Genomic DNA, 25050 nt, shown 5'->3' with positions numbered 1-25050 from the left:
GGTGAATGATTACCATATTTGGATGGCTGAACACTTTTCAGGTACCTTTGGTAAATCTTAATTTAGATTTTATTTTTTGGGGGGAGGGGAGATATAGTGATATACAGTGGTGCAAAAAAGTATTTAGTCAGCCACCAATTGTGCAAGTTCTCCCACTTAAAAAGATGAGAGAGGCCTGTAAATGTTCATCATAGGTACACTTCAACTATGACAGACAGAAAATCACATTGTAGGATTTTTAATACCCACCCCGGGTATTCCAGCGAGGATGGTGCTCATCACCTTCTGGAAGCAGCTGTGGGCGGAGCTAAGTCCAAAAGGGATGCGTGTGTATCTGAACACACCAGCATGTTTGACAAAGGCTGTGAGGTCTCTGCTGGCTGGGTGGAGGGGCACCTGAAGATAACCCTGACGCAGGTCGAGCTTGGAGCCATGAAATTGTGAGGTCAGCTCCTCGGCTGTAGGCAAGGGTGACTTATCTGGGACAACAGCCTTGTTCACGGCACAGAGATCCACACAGGTCTGGATTCCACCAGACTTTTTGGTTGCGATGACCAAGTTTGTAATTCAGGGGGCAGCGTTGACTGGCTCAATGATGATTTATCAGTGGTGACAGTGTTTCTTCAGTGCAGTGGGCAGCTGGGAGGAGGTTTTCTTATTCTCCATGGACTTTACAGTGTCCCAGAACTTTTTTGAGATAGTGTTGCAGGAAGCAAATTTCTGCTTGAAAAAGCTAGCCTTGGCTTTTCTAACTGCCTGTGTATAATGGTTTCTAGCTTCCCTGAAAAGCTGCATATCACGGGGGCTGTTCGATGCTAATGCAGAACGCCATAGGATGTTTTTGTGTTGGTTAAGGGCAGTCAGGTCTGGGGAGAACCAAGGGCTATATATGTTCCTGGTTCTACATTTCTTGAATGAGGCATGCTTATTTAAGATGGTTAGGAAGGCATTTAAAAAAAATAACCAGGCATCCTCTACTGACGGGATGAGATCAATATCCTTCCAGGATACCCCGGCCAGGTCGATTAGAAAGGCCTGCTCGCTGAAGTGTTTCAGGGAGCGTTTGACAGTGATGAGTGGAGGTCGTTTGACCGCTGACCCATTATGGATGCAAGCAATGAGGCAGTGATCGCTGAGATCTTGGTTGAAGACAGCAGAGGTGTAATGAGAAATGTCACCATAAGCATGTTTCATGCAGACAGAGTACTACAATCCCTTTAGGCTCAGCTGATAGTGTGCACCACAACAGCACAGTAGTCTTCCACATTTATTTCCTCTACAATTCAGAATAGAACGCACTACATAGTACATTATAGAAGAGAGTAGGCCTAGAATGTTACGGTCCCGTCCTGAAACTGGTAAGTTAATAATCACCTTCACGGTAGATGGCAGCAGATGACCCTATGTGACGAAATGACCTCAAACCAATCCAAGGGAATAATCATTTTACACTTCCCCTCGACTTGGATTTATCTGACGCAGACAGACAACAACACTGTTCTGAAATACGTAATAACACAGGGGGGTTGCTGGCCTCGGTCTTGCAATTTGCCTGACCTACTAACATCAAACGTTATATCACACAGGGGTCCAGTCGTCCAACCTGTATCGGGACGGGGGGTAATATCGGTACGAGTTGAAGAGGGTTACACATGCTATCTGGACAGTGACATTGGTATGACACCGTTGACCTGCGACCATACACAGTTACAGTGTCAACGGAATTGTACTCCGGAAGAAACTGTCAAGACTTGTTTTGGTTCCATCGTGCTCTTTTACGAGTCGACAGGTAACGTTAGCTGGTTAGCAAACCATATATATTTTTTAAATTGTCAAGACACATTTTTTTGCGTCTTAAACATGTCACATAGTTTGCCAGTTTAACGGTTTAGTTCTCTTTGACCTGCTAACTATACCTCTCTTCCGGAATGCTCACTTGTTTTTCTATCGCTAGCCCGTTTGCTAAGTTGCTAGCTGCCCCACTCCAATCCAAATCAGACATTGCCAGGCCTACCAGCTCTAGGGGGTGTTCATTTTGTTTAAAAAATAGCTAGTTAGCACGTATCTACGTCAGCTACCTGTTGACAGGTGAACTTGAATGGCTAGCTAACTGTATTGTAAGTAAGGAGTTTAGTTTGTCAGATTTGTTTAACTTTGCTAGGTACTGTAGCTGTGGCCTGTGAAATCTAGCAGCTGTCCGAGATGATCCATGCTAGCTAATCCTGCTTCATTGTTTTTATTTGCTAGACCTTGACTAAAGTATGTCTTGCCCATGCACATCGGCCGCGAGGATATTCTTGAATTCAGCACAGAGAGGTAAGAACAGATTGCAATCTTGAGAAATTGTAATAACTACAGCTACTTATTCGCATTACATTTTAAACGCTTCTGCTAGCTAGCTAGCTAACTTGCTAACCAGCAAATTACAGTGCCTTCGCAAAGTATTCACACCACTTGACTTTTTCCACAATCTGTTGTTACAATGTGAGATTAAAATGGATTGAATTGTCCGTTTTTTTTGTCAACTATCTACACAAAATAGAAAGAACAATTCTAACTTGTTTTATTTTTTTTTAAAAAATAAAACACTAACCTTGATTAGATTCAAGTATTCAACCCCCTTAGTCAATACGTGTTAGAATCACCTTTGACAGCGATTACAGCTGTGTCTTTCTGGGTAAGTCTCCAAGAGCTTTTCACACCTGGATTGTACAATATTTGTCCATTATTCTTTAAAAATATATTTAAGCTCTGTCAAGTAGTTTGTTGATTATCTCTAGACAGCCATTTTTATGTCTTGCCATAGATTTTAAAGACCATTTAAGTCTAAACTGTAACTAGGCCCCTCAGAAACATTCAATGTTGTGTTGGTAAGCAACTCCAGTGTATATTTGGCCTTGTGTTTTAGGTTATTGTCCTGCTGAAAGTTGAATTTGTCTCCCAGTGTCTGTTTGCCTGTGCTTAGCTCTATTCTGTTTCTTTTTATCCTAAAAAAAAAAACTCCCTAGTCCTTGCCGATGACAAGCATACCCATAACATGATGCAGCTACCACCAGGCTTGAAAATATGAAGAGTGGATGTGTTGTGTTGGATTTGCCCCAAACATGATGCTTTGTATTCAGGACATAAAGTTAATTTCTTTGCTACATGTTTTTGCAGTTTTACCTTAATGTCTTTTTGCAAACATGATGCACTCTTTATTTTCACTCTGTCATTTATGTTAGTATTGTGCAGTAACTACAGTGTTTTTGTTACATCCTCAATTATCTCATATCACAGCCTTAAACTCTAACTGTTTTAAAATCACCATTGGCCTCTTGGTGAAATCCCTGAGTGGTTTCCTTCCTTTCTGGAAACTGTGTTAGGAAGGGCGTCTGTAACTTTGTAGTGACTGGGTATATTGATGCACCATCCAACGTATAGTTAATAACTTCACCATGCTCAAAGGGACATTCAATGTGTGCTATTTTGTTTTTGCGAACCATTGGAAAACCTCCCGGGTCTTTGTGGTTGAATCTGTGCTTGAAATTCACTGCTCGACTGAGGGACCTTACAGATAATTGTATGTGTGGGGTATAGAGATGGGGATGTCATTTAAAAATCACGTTAAACGCTATTATTGCACACAGAGTGGGCCCATGCAACTTATGTTACTTGTTAAGCACATTTTTACGCCTGAACTTATTTAGGTTTATCATAACAAAGGGGTTGAAAAGTACTTATTGACTCAAGACATTTCAGCTTTTCATTTTTAAAATATTTAAAAAAATGTCTAAACTTAATTCCACCCTGACATTGTGGGGTATTGAGTGTATATCAGTGACACAAAATATCAATGTAATGTAATTTTAAATTCATGCTGTAACAACAATGTGGAAAAAGTTATGGCGTGAAGGCACTGTAGCTAGCTCTATTTCAGTGGATAAGCTAAAGTTATGTGACGTTGACCTCGTGAACTATGCCGTGTTCATGTGATAGTCGGGAACTCGTGAACTGAATTCTCCCGACTTGATAACTGGTTGAACGCGGCACGTTGCATAACTACAACCAGTTAGCAAGTCGGAAATGTCAGACTTTCCTAGTTCCGACTAGCACGTGGACGCAGCACAAGTTTTGAAAACGGGTCACCTGTTGCATCCATTTATGATACATGTGGTGTGAGAAAATGTAGTGCGATGTCACAAATGCAGCGTTCATGAGGTGGCAGCTAGCTAGCTATATTTCCATAATACCAATGGTTGATGTTGACATTTTGGGGCGGGTTTGTTTTTTGAAATGTCAAAGTGAATGGATTATAACACTGGCCAAAACATTTGGTTGCCTGGTGTTTTTGTTGTACAGGGCTGTCTTGTTCTCGGGTTCAGCTCTATGCTTTGAGCAGACCTGGTTGGGGTTTTCGTGAAGCTCCTCTACCTCGCATAGTCCGAGTGAGATCCTTCCATGAAACTGCAGTATGTTTTGCCTCTAAAGATGGAACGACTAAGGATGGATCCGGTGATGGGGGAAAGGTAAACCTGATTCCACTGGATTGTGACATGTCTGTTTGACACCTTTTTCTTTCTTTCTGGTGACTAGCTTGGACCCAGATCAGTTTGTGCTGTCTTTCATTGCCAAACATGGCATAACAACGTGGAAGGACGGCATAAACAGATCTGGGAACAAGCTAAGTGATGACAGCCATAATTTTAATGACTGAACTGAAATGGAATTAAACCCTAAACCCTGACAAGACACAAGAATAGACTTTCTAATAAATCAAAATGTGCCGAATACAACAACTGTAGACTTTACCGTGAAATGCTTACTTAGGAGCCTTTTCCCAACAGTGCAGTGTTTAAAAGTAAGAAAATTAGCAAAATAAAAAAGGAAATAGGAACACAATAACACGGTAATATACAACGAGTACCAGTACCGAGTCAATGGGCAGGGACACAACAACAATAACAAGGTAATATACAAGGAGTACCAGTACCGAGCCAATGGGCAGGGACACGACAACAATAACAAGGTAATATACAAGGAGTACCAGTACCGAGTCAATGGGTAGGGACACGACAACAATAACACGGTAATATACAACGAGTACCAGTACCGAGTCAATGGGCAGGGACACAACAACAATAACAAGGTAATATACAAGGAGTACCAGTACCGAGTCAATGGGTAGGGACACGACAACAATAACAAGGTAATATACAAGGAGTACCAGTACCGAGTCAATGGGTAGGGACACGACAACAATAACACGGTAATATACAACGAGTACCAGTACCGAGTCAATGGGCAGGGACACAACAACAATAACAAGGTAATATACAAGGAGTACCAGTACCGAGTCAATGGGTAGGGACACGACAACAATAACAAGGTAATATACAACGAGTACCAGTACCGAGTCAATGGGCAGGGACAATACAACAATAACAAGGTAATATACAAGGAGTACCAGTACCGAGTCAATGGGCAGGGACACAAAGTGATTGCAGTAATATGTAAAGTCAGAGTAATGTAGAGTCAGTGTAATACATGCTATAACCCCAGTGGTTTCAATAAGTGATAGCTACTGTCCATAGAAACAAGTTTCCCCTGTGTCTAAATTATGTTTTTCTGCTGTGTTGCATTCATGATACAATCTCTCTCTCCCTCTCTCTCTCCCTCCCTCCCCCCCCCCCCCCCCCCCTTTGTGTCCATCATATATGCAGAAGAGCATCAGTGAAGGAAAGAGATTGGCGGGCTCTTCTGGTGGATCAGGGAAGGGGGGTAACCAGCTGCACTGTCCCAAATGTGGAGACCCATGTACACATGTGGAGACCTTTGTATGTGAGGACCTAAAAAATACTCCATTCACATGGGCTGTGTTTTCTAAAGACTCCAGTTGCAGAAAAAGCAGCCGTATAAAATGATCGACTTGTCACACAGTCACTACTGTTTTTATTAAATCAGAAACGCGATAAAGAAACATTTCAATATTCTCACTTTTGTTTGTTTCTCTTCAGCGTCGACACGTTTTGTGAAGTGTGAGAAATGCCATCACTTCTTCGTGGTTCTCTCTGAGACGGACTCTAAGAAGGGTCTGAATAAAGAAGCAGAGTCGCCCGCCGAGGCTGTCAAAATGGCCTTCGCACAGAAACCTCCCCCGCCACCCAAAAAGGTACGAGCACAGAAACCTCCCCCTGCCACACAGAAACCTCCCCCCGCCACACAGAAACCTCCCCCGCCACCCAAAAAGGTACGAGCACAGAAACCTCCCCCCGCCACACAGAAACCTCCTCCCGCCACACAGAAAACCTCCCCCCGCCACCCAAAAAGGTACGAGCACAGAAACCTCCCCCCGCCACACAGAAAACCTCCCCCCGCCACCCAAAAAGGTAAGAGCACAGAAACCTCCCCCCGCCACACAGAAAACCTCCCCCCGCCACCCAAAAAGGTACGAGCACAGAAACCTCCTCCCGCCACACAGAAAACCTCCCCCCGCCACCCAAAAAGGTACGAGCACAGAAACCTCCCCCCGCCACACAGAAACCTCCTCCCGCCACACAGAAACCTCCCCGCCACCCAAAAAGGTACGAGCACAGAAACCTCCCCCCGCCACACAGAAAACCTCCCCCCGCCACCCAAAAAGGTACGAGCACAGAAACCTCCCCCCGCCACACAGAAAACCTCCCCCCGCCACCCAAAAAGGTACGAGCACAGAAACCTCCTCCCGCCACACAGAAAACCTCCCCCTGCCACCCAAAAAGGTACGAGCACAGAAACCTCCTCCCGCCACACAGAAACCTCCTCCCGCCACACAGGAACCTCCCCGCCACCCAAAAAGGTACGAGCACAGAAACCTCCCCCCGCCACACAGAAAACCTCCCCCCGCCACCCAAAAAGGTACGAGCACAGAAACCTCCCCCCGCCACACAGAAAACCTCCCCCCGCCACCCAAAAAGGTACGAGCACAGAAACCTCCTCCCGCCACACAGAAAACCTCCCCCCGCCACCCAAAAAGGTACGAGCACAGAAACCTCCCCCCGCCACACAGAAACCTCCCCGCCACCCAAAAAGGTACGAGCACAGAAACCTCCTCCCGCCACACAGAAAACCTCCCCCCGCCACCCAAAAAGGTACGAGCACAGAAACCTCCCCCCGCCACCCAAAAAGGTACGAGCACAGAAACCTCCCCCCGCCACACAGAAACCTCCCCCCGCCACTCAAAAAGGTACGAGCACCAACGACAACAAACAACAACTGGTTCTAGTTTCTATGATGTAATGATTATCCTTAAACAGAAACTAGTATGGTAATGCTGCAGGTATACCTGGTGCTGTCATTAAGCAATAAGTTCAGAGTAGGTGTGGTGTATGGCCAATATACCACGGCTAAGGGCTGTTCTTAGGCACGACGACGCAAAGTGGAGTACATTGGCTATATACCACAAACCCCCGAGGTGCCTTATTGCTTTTATTAACTGGTTACCAACTTAATTAGAGTGGTATACGGTCTGATATACCACAGCAGTCAGCCAATCAGCATTCAGTGCTCGAACCACCCAGTTTATAATGCATTGTGATACAGTTCATGTATTGTTAGACTTGTCATGAAGAACAAGTATGACCACGTAATATTGTCTTATAGTCGATGAACCTGCCTTTCAGATCTATGCCTACCTGGACAAGTACGTAGTGGGACAGTCCTATGCTAAGAAAGTGCTGGCGGTAGCTGTGTATAATCACTACAAGAGAATCTACAACAACATCCCTGCTGGGAGCAGACAGGTGGAGGTGGAGAAACAGGCCTCGCTCACTCCACGAGGTCAGTAGTACAGTCTACTGTTAGTTAGAAACAGGCCTCGTTCACTCCGAGGTCAGTAGTACAGTCTACTGTTAGTTAGAAACAGGCCTCGGTCACCCCGAGGTCAGTAGTACAGTCTACTGTTAGTTAGAAACAGGCCTTGTTCACCCGGAGGTCAGTAGTACAGTCTACTGTTAGTTAGAAACGGGCCTCGTTCACCCCGAGGTCAGTAGTACAGTCTACTGTTAGTTAGAAACGGGCCTTGTTCACCCCGAGGTCAGTAGTACAGTCTACTGTTAGTTAGAAACAGGCCTCGGTCACCCCGAGGTCAGTAGTACAGTCTACTGTTACTTAGAAACAGGCCTCGTTCACCCCGAGGTCAGTAGTACAGTCTACTGTTAGTTAGAAACAGGCCTCGGTCACCCCGAGGTCAGTAGTACAGTCTACTGTTAGTTAGAAACAGGCCTTGTTCACCCCGAGGTCAGTAGTACAGTCTACTGTTAGTTAGAAACAGGCCTCGTTCACCCCAAGGTCAGTAGTACAGTCTACTGTTAGTTAGAAACAGGCCTCGCTCACCCCGAGGTCAGTAGTACAGTCTACTGTTAGTTAGAAACAGGCCTCACTCACCCCAAGGTCAGTAGTACAGTCTACTGTTAGTTAGAAACAGGCCTCACTCACCCGGAGGTCAGTAGTACAGTCTACTGTTAGTTAGAAACAGGCCTCACTCACCCCGAGGTCAGTAGTACAGTCTACTGTTAGTTAGAAACAGGCCTCGTTCACCCCGAGGTCAGTAGTACAGTCTACTGTTAGTTAGAAACAGGCCTCGTTCACGCCGAGGTCAGTAGTACAGTCTACTGTTAGTTAGAAACGGGCCTCGTTCACCCCGAGGTCAGTAGTACAGTCTACTGTTAGTTAGAAACAGGCCTCGTTCACCCCGAGGTCAGTAGTACAGTCTACTGTTAGTTAGAAACAGGCCTCGTTCACCCCGAGGTCAGTAGTACAGTCTACTGTTAGTTAGAAACAGGCCTCGTTCACCCCGAGGTCAGTAGTACAGTCTACTGTTAGTTAGAAACAGGCCTCGTTCACCCCGAGTTCAGTAGTACAGTCTACTGTTAGTTAGAAACAGGCCTCGGTCACCCCGAGGTCAGTAGTACAGTCTACTGTTAGTTAGAAACAGGCCTCGTTCACCCCGAGGTCAGTAGTACAGTCTACTGTTAGTTAGAAACAGGCCTCGTTCACCCCGAGGTCAGTAGTACAGTCTACTGTTAGTTAGAAACAGGCCTCGCTCACCCCGAGGTCAGTAGTACAGTCTACTGTTAGTTAGAAACAGGCCTCGTTCACCCCGAGGTCAGTAGTACAGTCTACTGTTAGTTAGAAACAGGCCTCGTTCACCCCGAGGTCAGTAGTACAGTTTACTGTTAGTTAGAAACAGGCCTCGCTCACCCCGAGGTCAGTAGTACAGTCTACTGTTAGTTAGAAACAGGCCTCGTTCACCCCGAGGTCAGTAGTACAGTCTACTGTTACTTAGAAACAGGCCTCGTTCACCCCGAGGTCAGTAGTACAGTCTACTGTTAGTTAGAAACAGGCCTCGTTCACCCCGAGGTCAGTAGTACAGTCTACTGTTAGTTAGAAACAGGCCTCGTTCACCCCGAGGTCAGTAGTACAGTCTACTGTTAGTTAGAAACAGGCCTCGTTCACCCCGAGGTCAGTAGTACAGTCTACTGTTAGTTAGAAACAGGCCTTGTTCACCCCGAGGTCAGTAGTACAGTCTACTGTTAGTTAGAAACAGGCCTCGTTCACCCCGAGGTCAGTAGTACAGTCTACTGTTAGTTAGAAACAGGCCTCACTCACCCCGAGGTCAGTAGTACAGTCTACTGTTAGTTAGAAACAGGCCTCGCTCACCCCGAGGTCAGTAGTACAGTCTACTGTTAGTTAGAAACAGGCCTCGTTCACCCCGAGGTCAGTAGTACAGTCTACTGTTAGTTAGAAACGGGCCTCGTTCACCCCGAGGTCAGTAGTACAGTCTACTGTTAGTTAGAAACAGGCCTTGTTCACCCGGAGGTCAGTAGTACAGTCTACTGTTAGTTAGAAACAGGCCTCGTTCACCCCGAGTTCAGTAGTACAGTCTACTGTTAGTTAGAAACAGGCCTCGGTCACCCCGAGGTCAGTAGTACAGTCTACTGTTAGTTAGAAACAGGCCTCGTTCACCCCGAGGTCAGTAGTACAGTCTACTGTTAGTTAGAAACAGGCCTCGTTCACCCCGAGGTCAGTAGTACAGTCTACTGTTAGTTAGAAACAGGCCTCGCTCACCCCGAGGTCAGTAGTACAGTCTACTGTTAGTTAGAAACAGGCCTCGTTCACCCCGAGGTCAGTAGTACAGTCTACTGTTAGTTAGAAACAGGCCTCGTTCACCCCGAGGTCAGTAGTACAGTCTACTGTTAGTTAGAAACAGGCCTCACTCACCCCGAGGTCAGTAGTACAGTCTACTGTTAGTTAGAAACAGGCCTCACTCACCCCGAGGTCAGTAGTACAGTCTACTGTTAGTTAGAAACAGGCCTCACTCACCCCGAGGTCAGTAGTACAGTCTACTGTTAGTTAGAAACGGGCCTCACTCACCCCGAGGTCAGTAGTACAGTCTACTGTTAGTTAGAAACAGGCCTCGGTCACCCCGAGGTCAGTAGTACAGTCTACTGTTAGTTAGAAACAGGCCTCATTCACCCCGAGGTCAGTAGTACAGTCTACTGTTAGTTAGAAACAGGCCTCGCTCACTCCACGAGGTCATTAGTACAGTCTACTGTTAGTTAGAAACAGGCCTCGCTCACCCGGAGGTCAGTAGTACAGTCTACTGTTAGTTAGAAACAGGCCTCGGTCACCCCGAGGTCAGTAGTACAGTCTACTGTTAGTTAGAAACAGGCCTCGCTCACCCCGAGGTCAGTAGTACAGTCTACTGTTAGTTAGAAACAGGCCTCGTTCACCCCGAGGTCAGTAGTACAGTCTACTGTTAGTTAGAAACAGGCCTCGTTCACCCCGAGGTCAGTAGTACAGTCTACTGTTAGTTAGAAACAGGCCTCGTTCACCCCGAGGTCAGTAGTACAGTCTACTGTTAGTTAGAAACAGGCCTCGTTCACCCGGAGGTCAGTAGTACAGTCTACTGTTAGTTAGAAACAGGCCTCGTTCACCCCGAGGTCAGTAGTACAGTCTACTGTTAGTTAGAAACAGGCCTCGTTCACCCGGAGGTCAGTAGTACAGTCTACTGTTAGTTAGAAACAGGCCTCGGTCACCCGGAGGTCAGTAGTACAGTCTACTGTTAGTTAGAAACAGGCCTCGGTCACCCGGAGGTCAGTAGTACAGTCTACTGTTAGTTAGAAACGGGCCTCGTTCACCCCGAGGTCAGTAGTACAGTCTACTGTTAGTTAGAAACAGGCCTCGTTCACCCCGAGGTCAGTAGTACAGTCTACTGTTAGTTAGAAACAGGCCTCGCTCACCCCGAGGTCAGTAGTACAGTCTACTGTTAGTTAGAAACAGGCCTCGTTCACTCCGAGGTCAGTAGTACAGTCTACTGTTAGTTAGAAACAGGCCTCGGTCACCCCGAGGTCAGTAGTACAGTCTACTGTTAGTTAGAAACAGGCCTTGTTCACCCGGAGGTCAGTAGTACAGTCTACTGTTAGTTAGAAACGGGCCTCGTTCACCCCGAGGTCAGTAGTACAGTCTACTGTTAGTTAGAAACGGGCCTTGTTCACCCCGAGGTCAGTAGTACAGTCTACTGTTAGTTAGAAACAGGCCTCGGTCACCCCGAGGTCAGTAGTACAGTCTACTGTTACTTAGAAACAGGCCTCGTTCACCCCGAGGTCAGTAGTACAGTCTACTGTTAGTTAGAAACAGGCCTCGGTCACCCCGAGGTCAGTAGTACAGTCTACTGTTAGTTAGAAACAGGCCTTGTTCACCCCGAGGTCAGTAGTACAGTCTACTGTTAGTTAGAAACAGGCCTCGTTCACCCCAAGGTCAGTAGTACAGTCTACTGTTAGTTAGAAACAGGCCTCGCTCACCCCGAGGTCAGTAGTACAGTCTACTGTTAGTTAGAAACAGGCCTCACTCACCCCAAGGTCAGTAGTACAGTCTACTGTTAGTTAGAAACAGGCCTCACTCACCCGGAGGTCAGTAGTACAGTCTACTGTTAGTTAGAAACAGGCCTCACTCACCCCGAGGTCAGTAGTACAGTCTACTGTTAGTTAGAAACAGGCCTCGTTCACCCCGAGGTCAGTAGTACAGTCTACTGTTAGTTAGAAACAGGCCTCGTTCACGCCGAGGTCAGTAGTACAGTCTACTGTTAGTTAGAAACGGGCCTCGTTCACCCCGAGGTCAGTAGTACAGTCTACTGTTAGTTAGAAACAGGCCTCGTTCACCCCGAGGTCAGTAGTACAGTCTACTGTTAGTTAGAAACAGGCCTCGTTCACCCCGAGGTCAGTAGTACAGTCTACTGTTAGTTAGAAACAGGCCTCGTTCACCCCGAGGTCAGTAGTACAGTCTACTGTTAGTTAGAAACAGGCCTCGTTCACCCCGAGTTCAGTAGTACAGTCTACTGTTAGTTAGAAACAGGCCTCGGTCACCCCGAGGTCAGTAGTACAGTCTACTGTTAGTTAGAAACAGGCCTCGTTCACCCCGAGGTCAGTAGTACAGTCTACTGTTAGTTAGAAACAGGCCTCGTTCACCCCGAGGTCAGTAGTACAGTCTACTGTTAGTTAGAAACAGGCCTCGCTCACCCCGAGGTCAGTAGTACAGTCTACTGTTAGTTAGAAACAGGCCTCGTTCACCCCGAGGTCAGTAGTACAGTCTACTGTTAGTTAGAAACAGGCCTCGTTCACCCCGAGGTCAGTAGTACAGTTTACTGTTAGTTAGAAACAGGCCTCGCTCACCCCGAGGTCAGTAGTACAGTCTACTGTTAGTTAGAAACAGGCCTCGTTCACCCCGAGGTCAGTAGTACAGTCTACTGTTACTTAGAAACAGGCCTCGTTCACCCCGAGGTCAGTAGTACAGTCTACTGTTAGTTAGAAACAGGCCTCGTTCACCCCGAGGTCAGTAGTACAGTCTACTGTTAGTTAGAAACAGGCCTCGTTCACCCCGAGGTCAGTAGTACAGTCTACTGTTAGTTAGAAACAGGCCTCGTTCACCCCGAGGTCAGTAGTACAGTCTACTGTTAGTTAGAAACAGGCCTTGTTCACCCCGAGGTCAGTAGTACAGTCTACTGTTAGTTAGAAACAGGCCTCGTTCACCCCGAGGTCAGTAGTACAGTCTACTGTTAGTTAGAAACAGGCCTCACTCACCCCGAGGTCAGTAGTACAGTCTACTGTTAGTTAGAAACAGGCCTCGCTCACCCCGAGGTCAGTAGTACAGTCTACTGTTAGTTAGAAACAGGCCTCGTTCACCCCGAGGTCAGTAGTACAGTCTACTGTTAGTTAGAAACGGGCCTCGTTCACCCCGAGGTCAGTAGTACAGTCTACTGTTAGTTAGAAACAGGCCTTGTTCACCCGGAGGTCAGTAGTACAGTCTACTGTTAGTTAGAAACAGGCCTCGTTCACCCCGAGTTCAGTAGTACAGTCTACTGTTAGTTAGAAACAGGCCTCGGTCACCCCGAGGTCAGTAGTACAGTCTACTGTTAGTTAGAAACAGGCCTCGTTCACCCCGAGGTCAGTAGTACAGTCTACTGTTAGTTAGAAACAGGCCTCGTTCACCCCGAGGTCAGTAGTACAGTCTACTGTTAGTTAGAAACAGGCCTCGCTCACCCCGAGGTCAGTAGTACAGTCTACTGTTAGTTAGAAACAGGCCTCGTTCACCCCGAGGTCAGTAGTACAGTCTACTGTTAGTTAGAAACAGGCCTCGTTCACCCCGAGGTCAGTAGTACAGTCTACTGTTAGTTAGAAACAGGCCTCACTCACCCCGAGGTCAGTAGTACAGTCTACTGTTAGTTAGAAACAGGCCTCACTCACCCCGAGGTCAGTAGTACAGTCTACTGTTAGTTAGAAACAGGCCTCACTCACCCCGAGGTCAGTAGTACAGTCTACTGTTAGTTAGAAACGGGCCTCACTCACCCCGAGGTCAGTAGTACAGTCTACTGTTAGTTAGAAACAGGCCTCGGTCACCCCGAGGTCAGTAGTACAGTCTACTGTTAGTTAGAAACAGGCCTCATTCACCCCGAGGTCAGTAGTACAGTCTACTGTTAGTTAGAAACAGGCCTCGCTCACTCCACGAGGTCATTAGTACAGTCTACTGTTAGTTAGAAACAGGCCTCGCTCACCCGGAGGTCAGTAGTACAGTCTACTGTTAGTTAGAAACAGGCCTCGGTCACCCCGAGGTCAGTAGTACAGTCTACTGTTAGTTAGAAACAGGCCTCGCTCACCCCGAGGTCAGTAGTACAGTCTACTGTTAGTTAGAAACAGGCCTCGTTCACCCCGAGGTCAGTAGTACAGTCTACTGTTAGTTAGAAACAGGCCTCGTTCACCCCGAGGTCAGTAGTACAGTCTACTGTTAGTTAGAAACAGGCCTCGTTCACCCCGAGGTCAGTAGTACAGTCTACTGTTAGTTAGAAACAGGCCTCGTTCACCCGGAGGTCAGTAGTACAGTCTACTGTTAGTTAGAAACAGGCCTCGTTCACCCCGAGGTCAGTAGTACAGTCTACTGTTAGTTAGAAACAGGCCTCGTTCACCCGGAGGTCAGTAGTACAGTCTACTGTTAGTTAGAAACAGGCCTCGGTCACCCGGAGGTCAGTAGTACAGTCTACTGTTAGTTAGAAACAGGCCTCGGTCACCCGGAGGTCAGTAGTACAGTCTACTGTTAGTTAGAAACGGGCCTCGTTCACCCCGAGGTCAGTAGTACAGTCTACTGTTAGTTAGAAACAGGCCTCGTTCACCCCGAGGTCAGTAGTACAGTCTACTGTTAGTTAGAAACAGGCCTCGCTCACCCCGAGGTCAGTAGTACAGTCTACTGTTAGTTAGAAACAGGCCTCACTCACCCCGAGGTCAGTAGTACAGTCTACTGTTAGTTAGAAACGGGCCTCGCTCACCCCGAGGTCAGTAGTACAGTCTACTGTTAGTTAGAAACAGGCCTCGTTCACCCCGAGGTCAGTAGTACAGTCTACTGTTAGTTAGAAACAGGCCTCGTTCACCCCGAGGTCAGTACAGTTAGTCATTTGGTTGAACACTTTTTAAAAATGTAGCTTACTTCAGAATAGTAGAATTTCATTAGGCAACAGTGTTATACTTTCATTATTATGACCAAAGAACTAACCACTGTTTTACTAGAATGTTCTGAAACTCCTGTTCAGATGTCAGTCACCTCCAAGGTGCTCTCGTCTGTATCATTTGGCATTTGCTCAATGATTTACTTTTACCCCCACGGTCAACATCTTAAATGGACGATGATAATGGATTTAAACAAGATGATAATGGATTTCAACAAGATGATAATGACAAGAATCCACAGTGGAATCTGATACTCTCTTACAAGGCTGCAGTGATAATAATAATGATGATGTCATCCTCTCTATAGAACTAGAGACGAGAAGACGGGAGGATGAGTACAGATTCACAAGTAAGTGATTTGATTGGTCCTCCTTGCCTGGCTTTCTCCGTATCATTGGCTATTTTAAACATGTCACTTTTTTTTAGATTTTCAAGAATTTGCTCAAATGCCAAAGTTTACCGACAGAACTCATAGTATCTTGTTGTCAATGACTTCGTCGTTTTGCGGGTGTGTTAGATTAATTATTTTAGAAATAATTTGCCATTTATGATTTTAAGTGTAATAAATAGTGGAGGTGGAAAAAATCGATAGTTACATATCAGGATATTATTTTGATGATATATTATATCTTATCGTTTTTTTTTTTTTTTACAAAATCGCAATATTATTTTTGCACTAGTTGGCTGTACCTGCACCAACACTTCATCATTTGTTCTCCATCTTTTGAAATGGGGAGCCAATTAGATTTCCGCACTGTTATTTCCATGACTGATCAAAACTCGGTCTTCTCATGACTCTCTCTTGTCTCTCTGCAGCAGACATAATATGATGACCAATATGTTTGGAACATCGAAGCACAGTATAATCACAGTGTCGAATCGAAATGCATATAGAATGGTGTGGTGATAATATGGTATGGTGATAATATGGTGTGGTGATAATATGGTATGGTGATAATATGGTATGGTGATAATATGGTATGGTGATAATATGGTATGGTGAGGTCCCTCAGTATGGTGATAATATGGTGTGGTGATAATATGGTATGGTGATAATATGGTATGGTGATAATATGGTATGGTGAGGTCCCTCAGTATGGTGATAATATGGTATGGTGATAGTATGGTATGGTGATAATATGGTATGGTGAGGTCCCTCAGTATGGTGATAATATGGTATGGTGATAATATGGTATGGTGATAATATGGTATGGTGAGGTCCCTCAGTATGGTGATAATATGGTATGGTGATAATATGGTATGGTGAGGTCCCTCAGTATGGTGATAATATGGTATGGTGATAATATGGTATGGTGATAGTATGGTATGGTATGGTTATAATATGGTATGGTGATAGTATGGTATGGTGATAATATGGTATGGTGATAGTATGGTATGGTATGGTTATAATATGGTATGGTGATAATATGGTGTGGTGATAATATGGTATGGTGAGGTCCCTCAGTATGGTGATAATATGGTATGGTGATAATATGGTATGGTGATAGTATGGTATGGTATGGTTATAATATGGTATGGTGATAGTATGGTATGGTGATAATATGGTATGGTGATAGTATGGTATGGTATGGTTATAATATGGTATGGTGATAATATGGTATGGCGAGGTCCCTCAGTATGGTTATAATATGGTATGGTGATAGTATGGTATGGTATGGTTATAATATGGTATGGTGATAATATGGTATGGTGAGGTCCCTCAGTATGGTGATAATATGGTATGGTGATAATATGGTATGGTGAGGTCCCTAAGTATGGTGATAATATGGTATGGTGATAATATAGTATGGTGATAATATGGTATGGTGAGGTCCCTCAGTATGGTTATAATATGGTATGGTGATAGTATGGTATGGTGATAATATGGTATGGTGATAATATGGTGTGGTGATAATATGGTATGGTGATAATATGGTATGGTGATAATATGGTATGGTGAGGTCCCTCAGTATGGTGATAATATAGTGTTGTGAGGTCCCTGGCAATTCCCAGCCCCAGTAATAAATAATCTGTGTGCACGTTGTGAACTCGATGTAGCTAGTCGCCATGCTGGACAGATAAGGTGTCCCAATGACCCAGAAAATACATTTGTAGTCAAATCAAATAAAATGTATTTATATAGCCCTTCGTACATCAGCTGATATCTAAGTGCTGTACAGAAACACAGCCTAAAACCCCAAACAGCAAGCAATGCAGGTGTAGAAGCACGGTGGCTAGTCTTGCTATCTATCCCAGCCTTCGGCCCTGCTCAGTGCAGGGTGCATGTATTTTTAGATTGAACTTGGACCTATTGCTGCAATGGCAGCAGGCAGCACCACAGATACCGATACTTCACATTATAACTAGAGAGCCTAGATTATGCAATATCATGCCTGGAAAAAAACACACAAAAAAACAAGACACAAACTTGTTATAAATATATAACACAATTCATTAATACATTACATACTTTTAATACAACTCAAGTTGCCAGATCACAGAGAGTAAGCCAACATTGCATAGCCTGTTTGGAAAAGTTACCTTTTATTGCCTGGTCATTGCTATGAGGGATGGGAAACATTGACCCAAAATGGATTCCCCTTAGCCTGGGTGCCAGTCTTTTTTTTTCTGCCCTCTCGCCAACTCCTTTATGGAATCGGTCATGTAGAAGAAGCTTGACAAGGATGGCAGTGGAGTTGACATTTGGCAAGGGATCAAACCGATCTGGGACCAGGCTAGAATTCACCACTGTCCTGCTGCCAAATCTGAACCCAAATATACAATACGACTGTTTTTTGTTTACGTTTGTCATCATAGAACTCCTTCAAATAGCAGGGATCAGTCCCCATGGCAACGCCCTGGGAGCCTCCATGCAGCAACAGGCCACTCAGCAGGCTCCTCAGGAGAGGAGGGGCGGAGACGTGTTAGACTCCACACACACCGACATCAAACTGGAGAAGAGCAACATCGTGCTGCTAGGCCCCACCGGATCAGGTTAGTAGACTACTCGTGACGTCATCAAACCGGTTCTGGCATCACTCGTGACGTCATCAAACCGGTTCTGGCATCACTCGTGACGTCATCAAACCGGTTCTGGCATCACTCGTGACGTCATCAAACCAGTTCTGGCATCACTCGTGACGTCATCAAACCGGTTCTGGCATCACTCGTGACGTCATCAAACCAGTTCTGGCATCACTCGTCACGTCATCAAACCGGTTCTGGCGTCACTCGTGATGTCATCAAAGCAGTTCTGGCATCACTCGTGACGTCATCAAACCAGTTCTGGCATCACTCATGACGTCATCAAACCAGTTCTGGCATCACTCGTGACGTCATCAAACCAGTTCTGGCATCAGTGTGAGACGAACTAAATGCGTTGTGGCTCGTACCTTCAATGTCCTGGGACAAAAAGCCAAGGCACTTCTAATTCATTTTTGGTGCCATTTTATTTTAGTTACAAACAGGGTACATTTCTATATACTGTACTCTATACCATCTACTGCATATTGTCTATGCCGTTCGGCTATCGCTCATCCATATATTTATATGTACATATTCTCATTCCCCCCTTTAGATGTGTGTGTATTAGGTAGTTGTTGGGGAATTGTTAGATTACTTGTTAGATATTACTGCACGGTCGGAACTAGAAGCACAAGCATTTCGCTACACTCGCGTTAACATCTGCTAACCATGTGTATGTGACCAATAACATTTGATTTTATTTGGGTAGTGTTCATCATTTTGAGGACCTTAAGCGAGATTTGGTTGGGGGGGGTCTGTCACAGACAAAGGCAGGACAGTTGAAACTGGATCAGTAGCGCGACCAGGTGGACTGGGGACAGCCATGGTCAGGCCAGGTAGTCCTGAGACATGGTCCTAGGGAGAGAGAAAGAATTAGAGGGAGCATACTTAAATTCACACAGGACACCAGATAAGACAGGAGAATTTCACCAGCTGTATCGGACTGACCCTAGCCCCCCGGCACATAGGCTATTGCAGCATAGATACTGGAGGCTGAGACAGGGGGAGTCGGGGGACATAGTGGCCACGTCCAAAGATACCCCCGGACAGGGCCAACCAGGCAGGACGTTATATGTGTAATCTGCTTGAAACATTAAAGTGACTTACCTTACAAGGCAGCCATTTTCCACTCCATTCAAATGCAAATCATTTGATTCATGCACTGGGTTGTCTGGCTGTCGTGGTTTTATTTAAACTTGCCCTTCCCTCATCTACACTGATATTATTTCAGTAGAACTCGAGTATGATAAAAAAAAATGATCTCCCATATCTATCTATCTATCTATCTATCTATCTATCTATCTATTTATTTACTAACAAACAAATAAACAGCAGTGAAATACATCCTTACTGTCCTTACACATTCTTTACTGTACTTTCCCAGGCAAGACATTGTTGGCCCAGACCCTGGCCAAGTGTCTAGATGTACCTTTTGCCATCTGTGATTGTACCACCCTGACCCAGGCTGGCTACGTGGGGGAGGATATCGAGTCTGTTATCGCCAAGCTGCTGCAGGATGCAAACTACTCTGTGGATAAAGCACAGCAAGGTGGGTGAATCACAAACTCTGTTTTCTGGGTTATTTTACGACTGTTTAAAGACATGCTCCGGTACTATGGCGACTAAGAAAATATTTGGCTTCTGGGGCTGAATGTGTCAATGTGCAGTTCATGGATAATCTATGAGGAGTTTTACCTCAATTAGCCACCAAATCAGTTAAAGTAACTGTATTCTTGGAGATGTGCCGTGCCATTTTCCCTACATTTCCCCCCGCATGGGCCAGCCCCCTAACAATTCAAGTTCTAGCCAATGAGCTTCAGCCCTTCGCATTTGAGTGAGCAAGAGGCCTGTGTTATCTAATGACGTTGCACGGCGAGCCCAACAGCTCAGTGGACACAGCAGAGAGAGAGCGAGAGAGCGCAATGACGTGGTGCATTTTTCTGTACATGATGTGACGTAGTACACCATTTTGGGGGACCAAAATGTGCTCGTGAGCACTACTTTCAGAACTACTGGCTAAAAACTATACAAAGTACCGGAGAATCTCTTTAATAGTCCTGTTTTACAAGCCCCAGTATTATGAAAATAGAACTGCATTTGGACTGTGTTCTGCAATTTTATTCTGCAACTTCCTAATTACATAAGCCCCTTTGAACAATATATGGTTTTGTCCTTACCCCTCCGAAAGACACCCAGGTTGGAGAGTTTCTGGGTGCCCAGTTTCTGGGTTGGAGCAGTTGTTGTGGTGGGTGCCTTGCTCAATGGACACAATGGCAGGCAATGGCATCTATGAGTTGATACCAGCAACCCTTCGGTTGCCAGCTCACTTCCCGACAGATTTTTCAACTACTTGTTTACTGAGCTAACCTGCTCCAGCGTGCTGTTCCACAGCTGACCCTGTGCTGTTTCCTGCCTCTTGTACTCTCTCTGTGTCTCTGTCTCTGTGTGTCTGTCTCTGTGTGTGATGTATAGAGAGAGGTTGGGAATAACCTAGGACAGAAAAAAAAGACCCATTTCTGATTCCCATTAGACGATAAAGTTGTCATTTTTTTCTGTGGTTTCCCTGTACAATAGGCATAGTGTTTCTGGATGAGGTGGACAAGATCGGCAGTGTTCCTGGGATCCACCAGCTCAGAGATGTAGGAGGAGAGGGTGTACAACAGGTCAGTACTGTTCTACGCTGTCCACAAGTCTAGTAGATGCCTCTAGTGTGTAGAGGGAGGTATTCAACTCTATCTTTAACACTACACTACCTCTAATAATGATACTTTAGTTAATGTTCAAACACTCGCCCTGTCATCTACGTACCTCTAATAATGATCAAGGATGCAAACTAGTCACCTTTAGCAGAAATTTGACATTTTTAATACAAAATAGGTGACCTACCTGATTCGTGTAGAGCCGATGGAGGGGGGGTGCTTTGGATCACTACTGGCTGTAAGTGAACAAGTGATGCGTGTTTACCGCTATACTGTCTGTATCCAAGTCTCAGCCAATCGTCCACATAACAACAGAATGCAGCACGCTACTGAAGAGGGAAGAGACAACCAATTTGATAGTTACAGCATCAGCGTGCACCTTGGGAAGACAGCAGAGAGTAGAAAGGCAGTTTGACAGTTACAGCATCAGCGTGCACCCTGGGAAGACAGCAGAGAGTAGGAAGGCAGTTTGACAGTTACAGCATCAGCGTGCACCCTGGGAAGACAGCAGAGAGTAGGAAGGCAGTTTGACAGTTACAGCATCAGCGTGCACCCTGGGAAGACAGCAGAGAGTAGGAAGGCAGTTTGACAGTTACAGCATCAGCGTGCACCCTGGGAAGACAGCAGAGAGTAGGAAGGCAGTTTGACAGTTACAGCATCAGCGTGCACCCTGGGAAGACAGCAGAGAGTAGAAAGGCAGTTTGACAGTTACAGCATCAGCGTGCACCCTGGGAAGACAGCAGAGAGTAGAAAGGCAGTTTGACAGTTACAGCATCAGCGTGCACCCTGGGAAGACAGCAGAGAGTAGAAAGGCAGTTTGACAGTTACAGCATCAGCGTGCACCCTGGGAAGACAGCAGAGAGTAGAAAGGCAGTTTGACAGTTACAGCAGCGCGTCCCCTGGACGGTAACGAAGAGGTAGGTGAGAAGCCTGACCACGGAGATGGGGGTGAGAAGGTGAGGAAGCGTACTTCATGAGCTGTAACCGAAAAGAAAAGAAAAAAAAAACTGCCATTTGGAAAGTTTGAGGTGAGGGAGAAAGTGTGGTGGGACAAGTATTGTTAGCATTTTTAATTAAGTAACGTTATCTTGTTAGCTGGGTCGAATTCTCCATTAGCTAGCCAGAGAAATGTTGAGCAACATCTGATCAAATAATTTAGTTTATAGTGTGAAAATGAACTGGCTAATAAAGTCACAGCTAGCGTTAGCTAGCTATCGTTACGACACCAGATAAGCTAACATTAATAACCTAACCAATTCACTATAGTATTAACTGGTATACGACTCCTTGCCCTTCCAAGTTATAACGCGTTAGTTGCTTACTGGACCCTGGCAATCTGTGTGAAATGTTGACTAGATAACTAGCTAACAAACTAACTACTATCTATGAACCAGTGTTTTCCCTCTACAGTGTGTGGTTAATTTTCAGAATGAGAGAATTAGGGTGAAAATGAGGCGTTGCTTGTTAAACAAGTGGATTCAGGGATGAAGTGTAGCTGGAGCTGGGCCTGGTTTAAACTGGTTGCCACTGTAGAGGTGAAAAGAACACCACACACTTTCCCTCTTTCTCACTTCTTCAATACAGTGGATACAAATGGGTATGTCAGGTGTTACTCTCTGCCTGAAAGAGATCAATTATGCCACAAAAGGGTATCATGCTCTGCTGGCACGTTGTAGAACAGATGTCCACAGGCAGAAAGTGTACAGTGTAATAATGTGCAGTGTGTAGCCCTATGATATTGCTTTAGTTGTGTTGAACATGACAGTAACACTTGTCTGTGAGTGAGGGGGAACTATTACATTTTTAACTCGGTGAATGTTATTTTTGCACACATGTAGCCTTGTGCACTTGATCGATGTCTACTATAGTGGCCAAATATTTTGAGTTAAAAATAGAATGCCTGTTTGTTTTATTCTATTTCTACTTTAAGATGAGTCGTCTTCGTCCCCCCCCCCCCCCCCCCCCAGTGCAAAATTTAGATGGGTGTGGCCACAAGCCTTCTATTGTAAAGGCTGTCATGGCTAACTGCAATATTAGTGTATTGTTTGGCTAACTGCAATATGAGTGTATTGTTTGGCTAACTGCAAAATGAGTGTATTGTTTGATTTGAGTGTCGTTTGCAGTAAAGTCTTGGCAACAAATAACATTGGATTGCTTTCTTTAAAAAAGTCCGATCATCATTCTGTGTTGTTTAAATAGTTAAAGCTCACATTTCCCCCTAGCAGGGATTTTTTTTTGCGTGTTTTGATGCAACAAAAACGTTTTTAGGCCCTCACCATTTTGCATCCCTGTATGACACTTTATTTAATGTTCAAACAGACGGCAGGTCTGATACATACCTCAAATGATTTTGGGGCGGCAGGTAGCCTAGTGGTTAGAGGGTAGGGGCGGCAGGTAACCTAGTGGTTAGAGGGTAGGAGCGGCAGGTAGCCTAGTGGTTAGAGGGTAGGAGCGGCAGGTAGCCTAGTGGTTAGAGGGTAGGTGCGGCAGGTAGCCTAGTGGTTAGAGGGTAGGGGCGGCAGGTAGCCTAGTGGTTAGAGGGTAGAGGCGGCAGGTAGCCTAGTGGTTAGAGTGTAGAGGCGGCAGGTAGCCTAGTGGTTAGAGGGTAGAGGCGGCAGGTAGCCTAGTGGTTAGAGTGTAGAGGTGGCAGGTAGCCTAGTGGTTAGAGTGTAGAGGTGGCAGGTAGCCTAGTGGTTAGAGTGTAGGGGCGGCAGGTAGCCTAGTGGTTAGAGGGTAGAGGCGGCAGGTAGCCTAGTGGTTAGAGTGTAGAGGTGGCAGGTAGCCTAGTGGTTAGAGGGTAGGGGCGGCAGGTAGCCTAGTGGTTAGAGTGTAGGGGCGGCAGGTAGCCTAGTGGTTAGAGTGTAGGGGCGGCAGGTAGCCTAGTGGTTAGAGTGTAGAGGTGGCAGGTAGCCTAGTGGTTAGAGTGTAGAGGTGGCAGGTAGCCTAGTGGTTAGAGGGTAGGGGCGGCAGGTAGCCTAGTGGTTAGAGTGTAGGGGCGGCAGGTAGCCTAGTGGTTAGAGGGTAGGGGCGGCAGGGTAGCCTAGTGGTTAGAGGGTAGGAGCGGCAGGTAGCCTAGTGGTTAGAGGGTAGGGGCGGCAGGGTAGCCTAGTGGTTAGAGGGTAGGGGCGGCAGGGTAGCCTAGTGGTTAGAGGGTAGGGGCGGCAGGTAGCCTAGTGGTTAGAGGGTAGGGGCGGCAGGTAGCCTAGTGGTTAGAGGGTAGGGGCGGCAGGTAGCCTAGTGGTTAGAGGGTAGGGGCGGCAGGTAGCCTAGTGGTTAGAGGGTAGGGGCGGCAGGTAGCCTAGTGGTTAGAGGGTAGGGGCGGCAGGTAGCCTAGTGGTTAGAGGGTAGGGGCGGCAGGTAGCCTAGTGGTTAGAGGGTAGGGGCGGCAGGTAGCCTAGTGGTTAGAGGGTAGGGGCGGCAGGGTAGCCTAGTGGTTAGAGGGTAGGGGCGGCAGGTAGCCTAGTGGTTAGAGGGTAGGGGCGGCAGGTAGCCTAGTGGTTAGAGGGTAGGGGCGGCAGGTAGCCTAGTGGTTAGAGTGTAGAGGAGGCAGGCAGCCTAGTGGTTAGAGTGTAGAGGTGGCAGGTAGCCTAGTGGTTAGAGTGTAGAGGTGGCAGGTAGCCTAGTGGTTAGAGTGTAGAGGTGGCAGGTAGCCTAGTGGTTAGAGGGTAGGGGCGGCAGGGTAGCCTAGTGGTTAGAGGGTAGGGGCGGCAGGTAGCCTAGTGGTTAGAGGGTAGGGGCGGCAGGTAGCCTAGTGGTTAGAGGGTAGGGGCGGCAGGTAGCCTAGTGGTTAGAGGGTAGGGGCGGCAGGTAGCCTAGTGGTTAGAGGGTAGGGGCGGCAGGTAGCCTAGTGGTTAGAGGGTAGGGGCGGCAGGTAGCCTAGTGGTTAGAGGGTAGGGGCGGCAGGTAGCCTAGTGGTTAGAGTGTAGAGGTGGCAGGTAGCCTAGTGGTTAGAGTGTAGAGGTGGCAGGTAGCCTAGTGGTTAGAGTGTAGAGGTGGCAGGGTAGCCTAGTGGTTAGAGTGTAGAGGTGGCAGGTAGCCTAGTGGTTAGAGTGTAGAGGTGGCAGGTAGCCTAGTGGTTAGAGTGTAGAGGTGGCAGGTAACCTAGTGGTTAGAGTGTAGAGGTGGCAGGTAGCCTAGTGGTTAGAGGGTAGGGGCGGCAGGTAGCCTAGTGGTTAGAGGGTAGGGGCGGCAGGTAGCCTAGTGGTTAGAGGGTAGGGGCGGCAGGGTAGACTAGTGGTTAGAGTGTAGGGGCGGCAGGTAGCCTAGTGGTTAGAGGGTAGGGGCGGCAGGTAGCCTAGTGGTTAGAGGGTAGGGGC

At 46.4% G+C, this 25050-nt stretch overlaps 1 protein-coding gene across 8 annotated transcripts in view; it reads left to right on the top strand.

Moving 5' to 3' along the window:
• Nucleotides 1-1383: 1383 nt before the first annotated feature.
• Nucleotides 1384-25050, top strand: part of LOC110521200 (ATP-dependent clpX-like chaperone, mitochondrial) — a 42371-nt gene continuing 18704 nt past the window's right edge. The window contains exons 1-10 of one of the 8 annotated variants that reach the window (XM_036968451.2): nt 1384-1789; nt 2248-2316; nt 4342-4508; nt 5703-5820; nt 5997-6151; nt 7641-7797; nt 15319-15360; nt 17829-18005; nt 19420-19584; nt 20610-20698. In XM_036968451.2, the coding sequence (XP_036824346.1) occupies nt 2262-2316; nt 4342-4508; nt 5703-5820; nt 5997-6151; nt 7641-7797; nt 15319-15360; nt 17829-18005; nt 19420-19584; nt 20610-20698 (1125 nt within the window). In that variant the 5' untranslated portion in view covers nt 1384-1789; nt 2248-2261. Of the gene's footprint in view, nt 2118-2247; nt 2317-4341; nt 4509-5702; nt 5821-5996; nt 6230-7640; nt 7798-15318; nt 15361-17828; nt 18006-19419; nt 19585-20609; nt 20699-25050 lie in introns of all 8 variants that reach the window. The other 7 variants (XM_090231012.1, XM_036968453.2, XM_090231014.1 and 4 more) reach the window with 7 other exon arrangements.

Source organism: Oncorhynchus mykiss, chromosome 4 (assembly GCF_057628025.1).
Source record: "Oncorhynchus mykiss isolate SJ-2025 chromosome 4, ASM5762802v1, whole genome shotgun sequence".
In the NCBI taxonomy this organism is placed as follows: domain Eukaryota; kingdom Metazoa; phylum Chordata; class Actinopteri; order Salmoniformes; family Salmonidae; genus Oncorhynchus; species Oncorhynchus mykiss.
Note: the sequence above shows the minus strand (reverse complement) of the source record. Positions and strands in the feature narration are given on the sequence as shown.